The 17915-nt window shown below is 33.0% G+C and overlaps 1 protein-coding gene across 3 annotated transcripts in view; it reads left to right on the forward strand.

The window, feature by feature from the left end:
• The window catches only part of DYNC2H1 (dynein cytoplasmic 2 heavy chain 1), a 290945-nt gene that overhangs the window by 36875 nt on the left and 236155 nt on the right, over positions 1 to 17915 (forward strand). For all 3 annotated transcript variants that reach the window (XM_033120671.1, XM_033120672.1, XM_033120673.1), the window contains exons 26-36: positions 519 to 901; positions 2537 to 2669; positions 2764 to 2881; positions 4464 to 4576; positions 6341 to 6460; positions 10091 to 10241; positions 11979 to 12184; positions 13346 to 13528; positions 14133 to 14315; positions 15742 to 15965; positions 16705 to 16820. In XM_033120671.1, coding sequence (XP_032976562.1) covers positions 519 to 901; positions 2537 to 2669; positions 2764 to 2881; positions 4464 to 4576; positions 6341 to 6460; positions 10091 to 10241; positions 11979 to 12184; positions 13346 to 13528; positions 14133 to 14315; positions 15742 to 15965; positions 16705 to 16820 — 1930 coding nt within the window. The remainder of the gene's footprint in view (positions 1 to 518; positions 902 to 2536; positions 2670 to 2763; positions 2882 to 4463; positions 4577 to 6340; positions 6461 to 10090; positions 10242 to 11978; positions 12185 to 13345; positions 13529 to 14132; positions 14316 to 15741; positions 15966 to 16704; positions 16821 to 17915) is intronic.

Consider the following 17915-nt stretch of genomic DNA (forward strand, 5'->3'; position numbering starts at 1 on the left):
ATAAAAGGACTCTAGATATCAAGTTGTTTTGTTTCCTATCTAAAAATGTATATTTTTATGTTTGTTGATAATCCTGGAGCATATTTAGATAATCATGAGGTTATAAAGCGCAACTTCTATAGAAGATAACTTCATGGGATTGCTAACCGCTTTAGATGTATCAGAGCTTGCAATTAAGTTACAATAGAATGTCTGAGGTCTGCAAAACTTTAAATACATCAGATTGTTTTGTGTCTTGTGATGGACACATGAATTTTATTTTTAGAAGTAAAAAGCATAAGGCAGAACTTTGTATATACTTTGACCATGTGAACCTAAATACTTAGTATCTGATATCCATTGATACATTAGCCAGTAATTCTCTTTTATTACATGTAAAATATATCCACTTATGTTGGTTATTTTTTGCTAATGATGAAAAGCCAGATAAAAATAATCTTTTAAAATAGATTTCTTATAGTTTATTTATATGACAATTAATGTTGAAGTAATAAATATGGATATTTTGTGTAAAATAGGATTTAAATAGTCGGGCACAAGGTGAAGTTACAATCAGAGAAGCTTTACGTGAGCTTGATCTTTGGGGAGTTGGAGCAGTATTTACATTGATTGATTATGAAGACAGCCAAAGTCGAACCATCAAGCTGATTAAAGACTGGAAAGATATAGTAAATCAAGTTGGAGACAATAGATGCCTTCTTCAGTCCTTAAAGGATTCCCCTTATTATAAAGGATTTGAAGATAAAGTGTCAATTTGGGAAAGAAAACTTGCAGAATTAGACGAGTACCTACAGAATTTAAACCATATTCAGAGAAAGTGGGTGTATTTGGAACCCATTTTTGGCCGTGGAGCATTGCCAAAAGAACAGACACGCTTCAACAGAGTTGATGAAGATTTTAGGTCAGTACAACTACAAAAGACATTGACACATATGGAAGTTTTTTATTCATATTATGAGGTCCTTAATACAAGTTAATTACTTTTAGATTATTAGTATCATCTGTGTATTTAACCTCTTTTTCTACTGGATCCTTCTGAGAAGTTATTTGCAATCATTCAGCAAGTTACTTTTTGAATCATTTTGGTCTGGTTTCTGTTTTTACTACTCTAATACATATGATAATATATACTAATAAACTAATAAATATATACATATAGGTATATAATATATACCTAATATTTCCTAAAGTCACCAATTACTTTCCTGTTGTAAATTTGATGAGCATTTTTCATTCCTTATTTTACTATATCTCTGACTAATATTTAATAGAATTGAGCATTTCTTCTTTTTTGTAAAGTCTCTTCCCTTGGCTTCAGTGATACTGTCCCCTCCTGGTTTCTCTGGCTCTACTTTAGTTCCTAGTCCTCAGCCCCTTAAAGCCTTTAGATGCGGACATTCTCAAGGTTTCAGCCTTAGGTTCTTTTCTCACTTTATATTTCTCCTGAGGTGATCTTAACCTCCCTAAACACCTGCTGTCTTCTATTTGCTGATCCCTCCTCAATTTGTATATCAAGCCTATATTTCTCTTCTGAGCTCCAAATATGCTAAGTATCTTCAATCAACATGTCAGAAGTAAAATCATGACTTTCTCCCCAATCTCTTTTCCCACAAATCTTTTTCAGATTTCTGTCTCTATAAATGGTACCACCTAATTACTCAAAGCAGAAATGCGATGGATATCTTTGACATCTCCCTCTCCTTCCAAATCCATTGTTAGCAAATTCTGTTGATTTTAACCCACTTAATAGATCTTAATTTATCTTTTATATGTCTACTTCTGAAGTACTTTTGTTATCAGTAATTTGTATTACTGCCCAACCTTCTGACTGATTCTTGTCTTCTCTATTCAGTTTTCCATACAACAGCCAGTCATTTTTTGAAAATGAAGTTTCTTCACTACTTTCCTTCACTGCTTTAAGTAAAACTTTCAAATGGTTTCCTACTGCTCCATGAATAAAGAATGATCTTTTTGTCCATTTCTCTACCTTTATGTGTGCTGTTCTCCTTTTTGTTTTAGTGACTTTAATCGTTAGTTTTTCAAACATACCAAGCTTCTTTCCAGGGTCTTTGCCAGAAACTTTTTCCTTCCTACTCATTGACTTTTTCTTTTTATTCATCATTTAGACCTGAGCTGAAATTACTTCCTCAAAAGAATCATAGGTTAGGGGTTGCCCTATTAGCCACTTTAAAAATGCTTTGTAATTTTCCTTCTTAGCATTTATCATAATTTTATTTAAATATTTTGAGAAATTATTTAATTTTTTTTCTGTCATTGGACCATTATTGTCATGAAGTAGGACTTAATATTTATTTAGTGAATAAGTGAAATAAGAATTTGTAATATGGGAGGTTAAAAATGATAATGGAATAATATTAATTTTTAGCATTACTTGTTAGAAGCATAATGATGTATTGCTGTTATATAGTGTTACATCTAGTTTGTTTTAAGCAGGCGAAAAAAATAAATATCTCAGTATCTGTTAGTCTAAAAACTGTAAAGTAATGTGAAAATGGCGTTTTTTTTCCTTCTGTAGATCAATAATGACTGACATCAAGAAAGACAACAGAGTCACAACGTTAACTACTCATGCGGGAATCAGAAATTCTCTACTAACAATACTTGATCAGCTTCAAAGATGTCAGAAATCATTAAATGAATTTTTGGAGGCATGTTTTAATAAAAATCTTTATATAATAAAGTGTAAAGTAATTAGCATTATTTGAAAAACAAAGGCTATTCTTTTTGTTTTACTTTTATTAGGAAAAACGCTCAGCCTTTCCAAGATTTTATTTTATTGGTGATGATGACTTGTTAGAAATACTGGGCCAGTCTACTAACCCTTCAGTGATTCAGTCTCACCTTAAGAAGCTGTTTGCTGGTAAGATTCAACATTTATTCAACAGATATTTATTGTTTCATCTATCTGCCAGGCATAATGTTAGGATCTTAGGTAGACTATTGAATAAAATGCATGTCATGCACTTAAAGAACCTAAAAGTTCAGTCGGGAAGATTAACTAGTAAGTTGACAAATAATGACAATTCCTGTGGTTGATATAAGTACATGGTGTTATAGTTGCATCTTTGACTGCATTTAGCTCAGTTTTGGGGCATCATGAGGAAGTTGACTTCTAGTGTGAGATCTGAAGAATGTATAGTTCTTAGCTGGAAGAGAAATGGGGAGGGAGAGGGAATAGACCATGCATAGGCTTGGAAGCGAAGGAGAATATGCCCCCTTCATTACTGAGTGTAAGGTCTCCTGAATGATGTCCAAGCAGAGATACTCAATTAGCATTTATTGTCAGAAGAGAGATCGGTATGGAGAAGTAAAATTGGGAGTTATTTGTATATAGATAATGATTATTTTATGGAAACAGGTAAGATTGGTGAAAAGTGTAGAGTAATCGTGCTATATACTTTGATATTATTGAATCATTTTCATTGGGTAATTGCAAATGGAATTGGTTTGTTACAAAAATAATCGTGATTATTTTTTTCTTAAAATATTTCATTTGTTGGAAAATAGCTATATTTCTCAAATTAAGAAGTAAAAAATTAAAAATTATCATCATCTTCACTTATAATCAGGGATCAGCAAACTACAGACCCACAAGCCAAATCTGGTTCCTGCCAGTTTTCTTATTTTAAATGAAGTTTTGTTGGAACGCAGTCATCCTCATTGTCTATAGCTGCTCTTGTGCTACAAGCACAGAGTTGAGTGATTGACACAGAGACTGTATGGCCTGTAAAAACCTAAAATATTTACTCTCTGGTGCTTTACAGAAGTATTTTCTAACCGTTGTATATCTGAAGCTTTAAGGTGTTTATATTTGTAACTGTGATTTGGGCTATAGGAGGTAGTGGAAAGAACTCTTGAAATCAGAAGGCTTGCATTTAAGTTCTACCTCTATTTATTATTGAGTTATTAATTAATTATTACCTCTCTGAAATTTAGTTTCCTTCTTTAAATTGAAAATAATAACTTACGGGGTTTTTCTGAAGATCAAAATTAGCTAATGTGTTTAGGGCTTTTTAAAATTAAATTTGTTTGCAAATTTGGGGGAAGGGAAGTCCTATTTGCCCTCCTCCATTTCTCTTTTTGTCTCATCTTATAAGTGGGATCATCAGTATGTATTCTTATACACTCAATAATGTCTGGCTTTTTTGTGTGTGTGCTTATCATAATGTTTCAAGATACTTACAACTATATTTTATTCCTTTTAATTATTGAATAGCATTTCATTGTTTGAGTATATCACAGTTTGTACATTCACCTGTTGACGGGCTTGGGTCGTTTCCAGTTTTTGGTTATGAGAAGCTGTTCTACGATATTATATAATAGAATTAACATAATTCTATTGCATGGTAGTATGTGAAGTATGCATTATGTGGTAACCATATATGATAGCTAATAATTATGTTTGATAATTTTGCATTTAAATTGTTGCTTTTATATTATAGGTATTAACAGTGTGTGTTTTGATGAGGAATCAAAACATATAACTGCAATGAAATCTCTAGAGGGAGAAGTTGTACCTTTTAAAAATAAAGTTCTTTTATCAAATAATGTAGAGGTAAGGAATTCTTTTTCAAGTATGAAAATAAAAAGAATTCACTATGTGAACTTAGTATAAAAAATTATTTAGTCAATTTGTAGGGTAAAGTTGAGTAATTTAGGCCTTTTAGGAAACTCATATCTTTTAATAAATGATTTGTTTTGTTAGGGTCAGAATGATAGGATATTTCAGAGAATATGGAGTTTTAGTCTTTGGAAGGCAGCATGTAATTATGAAAATGGCCTTTATGTTGGAGTCAAAAAGAATCGAATATTAATTTTAGTTCTAAAACTTACTAGCTATGTAACTTAGAATCTCAGTTTTCTTATCTGTAAAGTCAGACTCTTATTGTTGCAAAGACTTTCTACTGAAAATTTAATAAGATTACTGGCTTCAAGTACACTATATAGTGTTTGGAACATAAGTACTTAATAAGTCTTAGTTCTCTTTTCTCTTTAAAATATGAGTTGTACAAGATGATTTAGGTGAACTAGTAAGCTTGAAACTAATGCAGTTGTAGAACAACTATGATTAGTTGATTCCTCAGGACTGGAAGTGAACTGTCAAAGGTCTATTACAGGTATACAGCTAAAACCGAGTAGCAATAGGTTACATCACATTGAATTTTAATTTCAGGTTCCAAAATTATCCTCCAACTAGAGGTCAGTGGCCATGTCTTATAATGCATGTTCTATACAGTTTAGCAAAAGGCCTATTCTATTTAGACCGCAACATTTTATTGGATATTGAGCACATAAATCAGGTGATTGAAAGCATAGAAGTTTTAAGTAGCTGCCATGTTTGGTGAAGAGTTTTGTTGTTTTCTGTTTTGTTTGCCTTGTCATTTTGTTGGGACCAGATGAACAGCAAGAGGAAGAGGTTAAGTTTTAGCAGCTGGGCTAGAGCAGTTTTGCCAGCAAAGGAACCCTGGAACTCTAGAAGCTCTTGTGATACTTAGCGGAGTAGGTGTCTCTGTTGCTTTGTGCAACAGAGACACTCTTTAGTGTCAGTGGCCTTTGAGCTTGGCAAATGTTCATGCTATTTTTAATATTGGAAGGTGCTCTAAAGATCAAAAGAAAAGCTAGAACTTAAAGGTAAAGTAAGTAATGATGAAAAGCTGTTTAAGATTGTAAGTTTTATCCTTACATTTTATTGGAAATGATACTCTTTTAAAGTTAAGTAGTGGTTCATAAATACTTATTGCTATTTTTGTCAATTATCATTTCAATTAGTTAACTTTTATTATTTTATCTATAATCAACTGAGTGAAGAGAATGTATTGTTTGACCTTGAAACAAAATTAGTTTTATTTGAAGAGGCAACTTAACTTCCCAGATAATATACTTCATCCTAGTGAAGCAGTCTCTTCCTATGGTTGCAACTTTGTGAATATGAGATCACCAGGATGGCATGAATCAGGAGATTTAGCTAGTCACTCTGATTTATTTGCTCAACTATCTAGTTTGATTTGTCATTATGATGACATGAATGGGTTACTTTATAAATGGTCATGTGATATTATATAGATTATAATAGTGATAGCTAACCAGAACTTTGTGAGTTTTTACACTTACCATTATGCTAAGAGGTAAAAAAATATTTTCTCCAAATTACGTAAATCATTTATTGATTAAATAATTATATACCGTACAACACATCTTGGGATGTGAGAGTCTATAAGAAATTATAATCCTTCCTCCTGAAGTAAAAGAATAGGGTCAGTCAATAGATTACATATCTGTTTTATGACTTGTATATATTATTTTCTCCTTTTATTTCCAGACTTGGTTAAATGATTTAGCCTTGGAAATGAAGCAAACTTTGAAACATTTGTTGACAGAATGTGTTACTTCTGGACGAAGTTCTCAAGGTGCAATTGACCCATCCTTGTTCCCTTCACAGGTAAGGGGGCTTATGTCTAGAATATAGGTAGGCATGGTGTCATGGGATGACCCCTGACCTAGAGGTCAGAGGGCTCAGACATCTGGTATCTCTGGTCTCCCTTTATCTTAACAGTTGACACTGACAAATTGCTTAACTTCTGAGTCTCAGTTCCCTCAACTGTCAAGTGTGAGGGAAGAACTGCATGTTAGGAGGTTCTCTTCTATCTCCATTAATTTGGTGTAATTCAAGCAGAAAGCATGCTGAGATTCAAGCAACCCAGGCTGGTGGGGAATACAATGCGGAGGGAGAATCAGTCATGTAGTAGCTTTCTGGTTCCAGATGATTAGTACATCATTGATGGAAAGGCACGAGATCTATAACCCTGTCCCTGATCCCTACCATGGAATCACCTAAGAGGTTGGAGCTGACAGGAATTTAGCAGGGTGTTAATGCAGGTCTGAAATATGGTCACAACACTGAACTAAAATTTGGCAGGGAAGCTGAGAGCATGGTTACATGGTGGGTATGACAGATTGCTGCAGCTCAGTGTTAATAGGAACTCATTCCTGAAACACTGGATATGAGATATGTATCTAACAAAACTTGCTCAAGGCCTGGAGCAATAAGTGTAGCAATAAGTGTAGCAATAAGACTTGTGTTAAGTATTCTATCGTGTTCAGGATTTGTTTTATTGCTGGTTGAGACTAACACTACCAGTGTAGGTCATCAGGAACTTTAGTTCTTAGGGACCATGAAAGGTAGATGGTCCCTAATCTAGATGTTGTGTGATTCTCACAGGAATGTCTACCCAACTCCTCAAAGTTATTTGCTTTTCAGATTAAAACATTTACTAGCAATGGAACAGTTTTTTATGTTAGTTTTTTTTTAAAGCATGAGAAGTTAAATAGGAAGCTTAGAACATTTTAAATTCTTAGCTGTTTTATCATTCATGTCATATGCATCTTTTAGCATTTTGAGTCAAACTGAAATATGTTTTTAAGCTTCTTGTTAGGTTCTGAGGAAAAAATAAGAGAATCATCAATGAATATCAATGCCATTGTAGAGTCAGAGTTAAGTTGCTTTATTCTGGAAATATTTCCTAGTACTCTGTCAACTTTAAAATAGGATTTAAATTGACTTAGAATAAAAGACACAATATTAAAAAATCTACACAAGTAAGAATTACAAAATAATTGGATTGGGGAAATGACAGTTGTATCAGGAGGTATGCTGGGAGATACAAGCCAAAGAAAGCTGCTGGATTTGAGCCTGAAACTTACCACTGGGCTCTTGAGCTGTCAACAGTAAAAATGTGAACTACTGACAATGGAAGTAGTGTTGACCCTTGAACAACATGGGCATTAGGGGCACTCACCTACCGTGATGCCGAAAATCCACTTGTAGCTTTTTTTTTAATTAAAATTTATTGCGGTGATAATGGTTAGTAAAATTACATAGGTTTCAAGTGTACAATTCTGTAATACATTGTCTATGTATCACATTGTGTGTTCACCACTCAGTCAGTTCTTCCATCACCATATATTTGACCCTGTTTACCCTCTTTTACCATACCTCTCCTTCCTTACCCTCTGGTAACCACTAAACTATTGTCTGTGTCTATGAGTTTGTGTTTCTTTATTTGTTTGTCTTGTTCATTTGTTGCTTTTATACTTTTGACTCCCTCAAAATTTATCTGGAGTTGTCCCTCTGTATGCATGGGGGTTTGGTTCCAGAACACTCCCCATCTCCCCCCTCACTACCCACTGCAAATACCAAACTCCATGGATCCTCAAGTCCCTTATATAAAATGACATAGAAACATTATTTTTAATCCATGGTTGGTTAAATCTGCCAGGGATATGATGTTTCGACTACATATTTATTGAGAAATTTCCATGTATAAATGGGCTTGCACAGTTCAAATCCATATTGTTCAAGAGTCAACTGTAGTCTATTATCTACCAAAGCAAGGGATTCTAGTTCATTAGCAGTTAATGCTAAGAAAAATTTATGTCGAGCATTTTCATAAGGGGATTGAATAGTATAACTCGTCACATGGATGTCTGGTACAGGTTACTGTGTACTGTTAATTCCATTTTTTAAAGGTATTTTTGTAAGGAACTGAGAAGAAACTTTCTGGTCTAGGAAGGAGGCAGCTTGGTAAAATTGAACGAATCTGACAGACCTTGGTTCAAATTCTGCTTTTGCCAGTTATTCTCTGAGTGATTCTTTTTGACAGTTACTTAAGAGGGTACAATAATTCTGACATTGCCAACTCATTTTGAAAGTTAAATCATATAATGTTTGCAGAGCGTCCTTAGTGACCATTACATTTTAGGTAATTAATAATGTTAGTGCCTGCGCAGATGTCTTAATGGGAGGGTGACTTGAGAATTAGCTAAGCCTGTACTTTGACTATCATTTCTGTTAGCTTCTCACATAAATTGTATAGCAGACTATAGAAATTTAGATTAGTGACGTGTATTTATAATACAGAAATCCAGAAGTATTGCCTGAAAGGAATCCACGTGTATTGGTATTAGTTGGGAGGTGGCAAGTGAACATTTTCATATGAAAATCAAAGAGCAAAGTCTTTTCACAAAAAGCAGATTTGGATCTGCTTAAATGGTTCACCACCTATCTGATTAAAGAAGCTGGTGAGTTTTTTACTACAAAGTATAGCAGATAACTGTGCCCTGAAAAGTCACTAATTGGCTTTATCTTCCATAAAAGAACCTTAATGTGATATTTATACAATGTTTTAAGTTAGAACAAATAGCAGCTTAGCATGCTATTATAAAATATATATGGATAACTAAGTTAATCTGATAGAGGCATTTGATAATTTTCATATGGATGCTGAAAGGTATGTATCAGAAAAACAATCTGTTCAATAGTAATTGGTCAGTAGGTTTAGTGTTTTTATGTGATGATGGATCATGTTTTTAGTTTAGAGAATATTGGTTTACCTTGTACATCCAAGAACTGTATCAAATTATTGTAATATAAGTTTTCAAAGGCTGGTTTTTAAATGTATAATTTACTTTGTTAGTAACCTTGCTCTATTGGTACTATTACAGAAACCTGTGTGAACATTTCATGTTTTATATAAATATAAAGGTATCTGTCTTGATCTATATATAGCTAGTTTCTGTTTATGAGTATTAGACTGAAAGATTAAGACCAATCTTAATTTAGGATAAAATTGGAATTTGAAATTGTAGACTACAATAGTATACTGAGAGATTATTTGGGAATTCTAGAAGATTATCCTTTTATTAAATAGAATGCATCATATTCTGATATCTTTGCATTGTACTGGTTAAAAAAAAGGCCATTTATAAGGAGAGTCAGGAAGAAAGTACAAAGTCCCTTAGGTTATAGTAAGCTTGGGGGTTCTAGCACCAGTAAATAGGCCTTTAGAAGAGCAGCAGGAGATGGGTTCTGAGAAGTAACCTTGGGGTACATCACACACTGTTTTTTCTGTGACTGTATTTCTCTATTAATATTTGAGGGCCAGTAAGATATTCAGGTAGAGAGATCCAATATACAATTGAAAATTTGGAAAAAAGATGCCTTTCCTTAAATTTATAAAATATTTCTAAATAAGTTAATCTTTAAAAAATACTTTTTCTCTTTATTCAATAGATATTATGCTTGGCAGAGCAGATTAAATTCACTGAAGATGTAGAAAATGCTATCCAAGATCACAGTCTTCATCAGATTGAAACACAACTAGTGAATAAGTTAGAGCACTATACTAACATTGATACAAGTTCTGAGGATCCAGGGAATACTGGTATGGAAAAATGTTCCATTTCTGCCTACTTCTCAGTTATTTGAACATTTTTTGGTATTCTATCTTAATTCATTTATTGTTTTTGACTATCATCTATCTACCTATCTAATCTATCTATCTTGCTGGTTACCTTAGACATTACAATATACATACTTAACTTTTATATTATACTTAAAATCAATAGTTTACTACTTTAAATGAAATGTAGAAAACTTATCGTTTTATAAGTTTGTTTATCCTCCTCTTTTTATGTTTTAGTTGCCTTATACCTACGTTGAAAACTCCATGGGATTATAATTTTTTAACCATCAAATATATTTTAAAGGACTCAAGAGAAGAATAGTCTATTACATTTACCTAGATGTTTACCATTTATGTTGCCCTTCCTTCATTTTGATGCTCTGAATTTCCTTCTGGTATCATTTTCCTTCTGCTTGAAGTACTTCTTTTACCATTTCTTTTAGAGCAGGTTTATTTGTTGGCTATGAATTCTCATAGGTTTCCTTCATCTGAGAATATCTTTATTTCACCTTTATTCTCTTTATGTGAATTGAGATTTTTTTTGATTGTTTGCATGTTGAATGATTTTGGATTGTATCCTGGACATTTTGAATATTGTGTTATGAGAATATGGGTCTTACTTAAATCTTCTAGATAATGTTGATATTTTTCTATTAGCAATTGATCATGTTGGGTTCAGGCAACAAGTTATAGCCAGCCTTCTGTGGGTTGTGGTTCCAGTGTCAGTTTTGTTTTCAAAGTCTGCAATACTATAGAGATGTGTCTCACGTATGTGCCACCTAGTACTTAGTTCTCAAAGGTTTTGTTTTGATGTTTAGGATGAGATTTGCACAGCTTGGGAGTGAGCTGGAGTTTATAAACGAGTTTATGAACTTGTTTTATCCAATCTCCAACCTCTCCACGGTCTTCCCAGTATTTTGTAGTTCCCTTGGGCTCCTATTTTGGTCCTCTGGCCAGAAAACTGAGGTTTCCTGGACTCTACTCTCCTGCACACTTTCTGTGACCACACTCATGTCATGGGCCAACCGACGGGAAAACAGAGAGAGAGATAAAGAGCATCTGGGGTTTGTCCTACTCTTCAGGGATCATAGCTCCTCTGATTTCAGAGAACTGTTCCCTTTCTTCATAGTTTTAGGCATTTCTGGGTCTCAGTTGCCAGCCATGTAGCTGTCAGGACACTCCTTTTCTGCTTTTCAAGTTTGAGCTAGAGGCCTTCTCTTAGAGCTCTCCCTGTCTACAGCAACTTTGGTTTCTGGCTGCATTGGGTCCAAGCCTAGGGACACCAGAGGGGGAAAAAGGGAAGATAAAGATAAATTCACTACTGGTTTGGTGGTACTTCCAATTTTGATCTTCCTGAATTTGTCTAATACTTTTCACTTTTCAGAGTTCTAAGTAGCAGTTCAATGCATGTTGTCCGTGTTTTTCATACCTGCATTCAGAGGTAGAGACAGGTCAAAGTGTGCTTATTCACTTGCATAAGGAACTGGAACCCCTCTCCTACTGAATTTTGCTGCCTTAGTTTTCACACTCAAAATTCTTACTTCTTACTTGTGGATTTGATAGTTTTTTGGTTTGCATGATTTATGTTATTATACCATTCAAGTGTGTCATGCAATTACCATTTCAATTCATTAAGAAATCACTCATATACGTATAATCATAAAGTATATAAGTCATAAGCTACCGTTTTCTCCAATTATATTTATTTGTATATAGAATCTGGCATTCTGGAGCTGAAACTTAAGGCACTAATACTGGACATCATTCATAATATTGATGTGGTGAAACAGTTAAATCAAGTCCAAGTTCATACAACTGAAGATTGGGCTTGGAAAAAACAAGTCAGATTCTATGTGAACAGTGACCACACATGTTATGTTCAAATGGTGGATTCTGAGCTTCAGTATACTTACGAGTATCAGGTATGACATGTGGCAGCAGTGTTTTATTTTCCAGTTAGAAATTATTTACTTTAAATGAAATTTGCTATTGGATGAACGGATTATTTATATTTTAGTTGTAACTTTCAAGATTTTTTCTGTGTTACTGTGTTCATAACATCATTGTGAAAAAGATGTTATATTGGAAAAAATAAAGTAAATTCTATTTGCAGAAAAGTTAAAATAATGGCTGTTGTACTGAATTCTCTAAATGTACCTTTTCATGGACTAGTATTTATATAGAATTTAAAATGTATCTTTAATTCAACCAGAATTGAATATAGACAACCTCAATGGAAGCAATTAGGTTTGTGCCTCCTTGTACAAGGCCAAAATTAGTGCAATTTGGAATATGCTAAAATGTGTTTGCTAAATGTTTTCATGTTTTGTAAGGTGAAAGAATTGTCAAACAAATAACCTAACTCATGTAACTACATTCAAAAAAATCCAGCGGTATCCTCTTTGCCTTTACCCATCGTAATGCATCAATGATCAGAATATTTTGGCAATTATGTTAATAAGCATATGTCTGGAGAGTTGCCAGCTGACTCTTTCAAAAAGGAAATGTATTTTGAGACCCAAATCTGTCTACCTAATTAAGGAAGAGCTGTATAAACTGCAGATGAAATTGGAATTTGTTTTCTCTAAAATTTAGTAGAAATTTTGAGAATCATTTGATAAGTTAAAATTATTAATTTTCATAAGGAATTTTTCAAATTAATTACACTTCGAGGTCTCCAAGGTAATTCTTATTTGTGAAGCTAGTAAGATTTAAGAAAAAAGTTTACATAAATTTTAAATTAAAAAATAAAATGTGGTTTTGTATTTGATTATTGTATAATATATTTTTGGATTTGTTTGCCTTACAAGTATATCTTTGTACCATTATCAAGAACTTAATAGATTATTTGGAAAACCTAACAGTATATTAATGAGGCTAGAATAAACTGCATTCTTGAAAAATAGCTAAGTTTAATTCTAGTTTATGCTTTAGAAAATTTGTTTCACTGAAAATATTTTGGATATTTTTCTGTGTTAAAACATTAATCTTTTTGTTGTCTTTTTAGCTTTTTAACTAGAATATCACACTACATACATATTTGAATAGGACATGAATAATCATTTTATATTTCCCCTCTATAGGGTAATGCTCCCAAGCTGGTTTATACTCCATTGACAGATAAGTGCTACCTAACTCTCACTCAAGCCATGAAGATGGGACTTGGAGGGAATCCTTATGGACCAGCTGGAACTGGAAAAACTGAATCAGTCAAAGCTTTAGGTGGACTTCTTGGAAGACAAGTTTTAGTTTTTAATTGTGATGAGGTAGAATAAATAATTATCAAACTATATAATTGTGTGCTAGTTATATGTTTGAATTAGTTTTTATGCACTTATATATGAAATACTCTATTTTAAAACCACTCTCCTTTTAAATCACTTGAAAACAGAATGTTTTATTTGAAAAGTATAATGGAAAGAGGTCCCAAAATTTTTCTAAAGAGAATTATTGTAAAGAAATAATTTTAAATACAGAATGCAGATTTAATGTGAGGGTTTAGAAAAAAATGTTTTTAGTAAGGAGAATAGTAAGTAGAAAAGGAAAAATCTTAAATTCATTTAAAATACCATTTTTAAAACATTTTGAGTAGTATTTGTAGTTTGACTTAAAGAATAACCAAAACAAAATCTTGTATTTATTTAGTTCTGTGTGGTCTTAAGATTGCGTTCCATGAATTATTTTGTTTATTTCTTGAAATTACCTAGGGTTTTGAAAGATTAGCTATTTAATCTCTACTTAAAAAAAGAGCAAAATAGGCATAGTTGGGTGAAATGATTACTTTAACCAGTAAATGACATAAAATATTAAATTATAATTAGAGTCTTCAGTTATTTTTTAATGAGTACACTTTTTATTGTTATTTTTAAGGGCATTGATGTGAAGTCAATGGGACGAATATTTGTTGGTTTGGTGAAGTGTGGGGCCTGGGGTTGTTTTGATGAATTCAATAGACTGGAAGAATCTGTACTATCAGCAGTTTCGATGCAAATCCAGACAATTCAAGATGCTTTGAAGAATCATAGAACTGTGTGTGAACTACTTGGCAAGGAGGTATAGAATATGTTGGAAATTTAAAGATTAAAATATTATATAAGACTGCATTACTCATACTCAGGCAATATTCTATCTTTATTTCTCCTAACACCCCTGTTTCTAATCTGTGACCAGTGTGTTAAACCTTTTTACTTGTGAGTTGTCTCTGAGTTTTCTCACCCTCTTTTGGTCTCAATCTACCATGCATCTTCCAACTACATTGAATAATTCAGTTTTAATAATATTTGCTAACATTTATTGAGCACTTGCTCTGTGCTGACACTGTGCTTAGTGCTTTAATGCATTGTCTTATTTACAACTCATCACAGTCCTTTGAAGTAGGTTCTATTATAGTAATGATGAGCACACTGAAAGTTAAAAGAATTGTACAGTTATCCTCTTATCCATAGTAATATTGTGACAATGCAAGTTTTTCTTGGTAGGCCAAGAAAGTAAGACCAGTTCTATATTGTTAACATGTTCTTTACATGATGTTTAACCTCTTGAGAAATTATTAAGTTTTTACCTCTCTGTCATCAAAATATGTTTTCTTCCACATTCATTTTTTCTTCTTTCTTTCCTCCTCTTATAAAGAAAGAGTGGTTCTTTCTCTCAACCAATGCTAATCTTTCCACTTATACTTTGGAATCCGCTTCCCAGGGACCTCCTCTTACTGATGGCCTCTACCATGGTTTTCACATTCCTTCCTCTACCCATTCCTCATTGTCTTTCAAATATAATCACACCTCTTCCTTCTTAATAATATGTAATATGATACTATGTAATAATACTATAATATATTGTATTTAATATAATTAAAACATGAGCAAACCTCCCCTTGATTCATCTTTTTTTCCAACCACTACTCTTTCTCTTTTCTTTCATTTATAGCCAGGTTTTTCTTTTCAAGGTATTTCTACATCCTAATTGTCCATTCATAGTTTGCACATTTCTAATTTAGCTTCTGTTCTTGGTGGTTTGTTGAATATGCTCCTCCTAAATACTCTTGTGACATTGTGTTCTACCCTATGATAGCATTTATCACACGATGTTTGCTTCTTTGTGATACCCAACAGACTATAAGCTCCTGAAGGACATAAACTATTACTGACTTTAGTTCAGAGTTGTGTTGTCTCTGTGTGCTTAGCAAAGTGCCTAACACAAGGAAGACTTACAGTAAACAAGTTGAATGAATGAATAGACTAGTTACCATCTCTTAAAGTTTTAGCCTCAAAAAACTGATAATAAGAACCTCTGTAAAGCAGTGTAGTTCCTAAGAAGTTTATGATATGTTGAATAAGGAGATGGTTGGCACATTCGTGGTTACTTTTTGCTAAGGTACAAGACTTATGTGTAGAAACATATCAATAAAATTTTATTGGCAGTGTGTTTTATATTTACAGTTTCAAATATTTGACACCTATATTTTAAATTAATATTTCAGGTAGAAATAAATTCTAATTCTGGAATTTTTATCACTATGAATCCCGCTGGAAAAGGTTATGGAGGAAGACAAAAACTGCCTGATAATCTCAAACAGCTTTTCAGGCCAGTAGCCATGTCTCGTCCAGACAATGAGCTTATTGCAGAAGTTATTCTCTATTCAGAGGGCTTTCAAGAGGCTAAGGTATTAGGCAGGAAATTGGTAGCTGTCTTCAATCTATCTAGGTGAGTTATCCTGTTTTAAATGTTTTTCTATTTTGTGGTTTCCATGATTGATTATGGTTATTAGTGACCATTTTTCACATTTGTCCAATTTATCTATTCAGTGATTTTCATATTGTGTTCTCAAGATGTTGATAGGAAAGATTTTACTTTGAATAATAAAAACATCTGGCACAAAACTACTTGTTTTTCCTAAATATTCTAAATCTTATCTCACTTTTTTTTCCTGCAAAATATTTTTATTGGAGGGCTCCAGCTAAAGGATACTTACTGATCTAATTTGCCAGCTGACCACTCAAAGCCTACTGTTCATTGCAGGGAATCTGTCACAATTTTTCCTATGTTTAATTTTTGATAATAGAGGTTGACTTTTAGCTTCTTTGGGCAACCTAGAATTCTGGTCCATATCATTTTAAAAGATAGTGAGAACTGGAATGTCAGAGACTGAGAGCAAGATAAATTAATTAAAGGTGTTAGGGATAAAGGTAACAGGTAATTGTCATTTAGTATCTTCATTAAGATAATTAGCTAGTTCTTGAAAAGTTTATCCTGATCCTTGAGAACCATCCATCTTCAACATTTTACCTGAGTGATCATTTTGTGTGATTGGTTCTTGTATATAATTTTAGGGAATATCAGTACTCATTTCTATTAGTAGTTATATTCTATTCTTTGGATCTGATGATAAAAAGAATTTGTGATAGCTATTTGATGCTTTCTGATATCCATGTTTTTACTTAAGGGAACTTTTGACACCTCAGCAACATTATGACTGGGGTTTGAGAGCTCTGAAGACGGTTCTGAGAGGAAGTGGAAATCTTCTTAGACAACTGAAGAAAACTGGCGTTAAACAGAAAGGTATGATTCATTATTCCAAATATAATCTTATTTTTTAAAATCAGCTTTAATGTAGAATAGTTTGAGATTTATAGAAAAGTTATAATATAGAGGGTTTCTGAACAGCCTATACCTGGTTTCTCCTATTGTTAACAACTTACACGAATATGGTACATTTATCACAACTAATGGAACAATATTGATACATTATTTTTTAACTGAAGTTCTTACTTTGTTTGAATTTTCTCTCGTTTTTACTTTCTGTCCTATTATAATTTTTGAATGTGCATTAAATATTAATTAGTTTTGGTATAATAGGAATAGGAATAGTCTAGGCCATTTGTTCTCGATCTTTAGTGTACATTGGAATCACCTGGAAGCTTGTTAAAATACAGACTGTTGGACTCCATTCTCAAAGTGCCTGATTTAGTAGTTCTGGAGTAGAGCTTGAGAATTTACCTAGTCTTAAAATGAGAACAGAAACCTTAGAAAAACCCAGGGATTTTTCTCTTTCAAAGATACAGTGTACCAAACAAAATAAGCCTTGAAAACAACTTAAAAATATGAAAAATACCCTTTAACTTACAATAATTTTAGGTATACAGTAAAGTTAGCATCTCCAATGTTTCATCTTACCATGGTACATTTGTCAAAACTAAGAAACTGACACTGGTATATTACTATTAATTAAACTCCAAACTTCATTTTGATTTCACCTGTTTTATTATTAATATCCTCTTTCTGTTCCAGGATTGAATCTAGGGTAGCACATTGTGTTTAGTTGTCATGTCTTCTTAGTCTCCTCTGCTCTGTGGCAGTTTCTCAGTTGGTTTTTCTTTCCATGACACTGACAGTCTTTTAGGATTACTAGTCAGATATCATGTAGACTCTTCCTCTATTGTTTTTTTTTTTTCCTGATGTTTTTCTCATGATTAGACTGAGTTACAAATATTTGGAAAGAATACCACAGAGGTGGAGTGCCCTTCTCATCACATCGTATCAGTGATACCACGTGGGACGTTCACCACGTGGGACGATACCACATAATAACCACGTGATACCTCTGGGGACGTTCACCTTTATCACTTACCTTAGTGTTTGTCAGGTTTCTCCACT

The sequence above is a fragment of the Rhinolophus ferrumequinum genome, chromosome 11, assembly GCF_004115265.2.
Source record: "Rhinolophus ferrumequinum isolate MPI-CBG mRhiFer1 chromosome 11, mRhiFer1_v1.p, whole genome shotgun sequence".
NCBI classification, from domain to species: Eukaryota; Metazoa; Chordata; class Mammalia; order Chiroptera; family Rhinolophidae; genus Rhinolophus; species Rhinolophus ferrumequinum.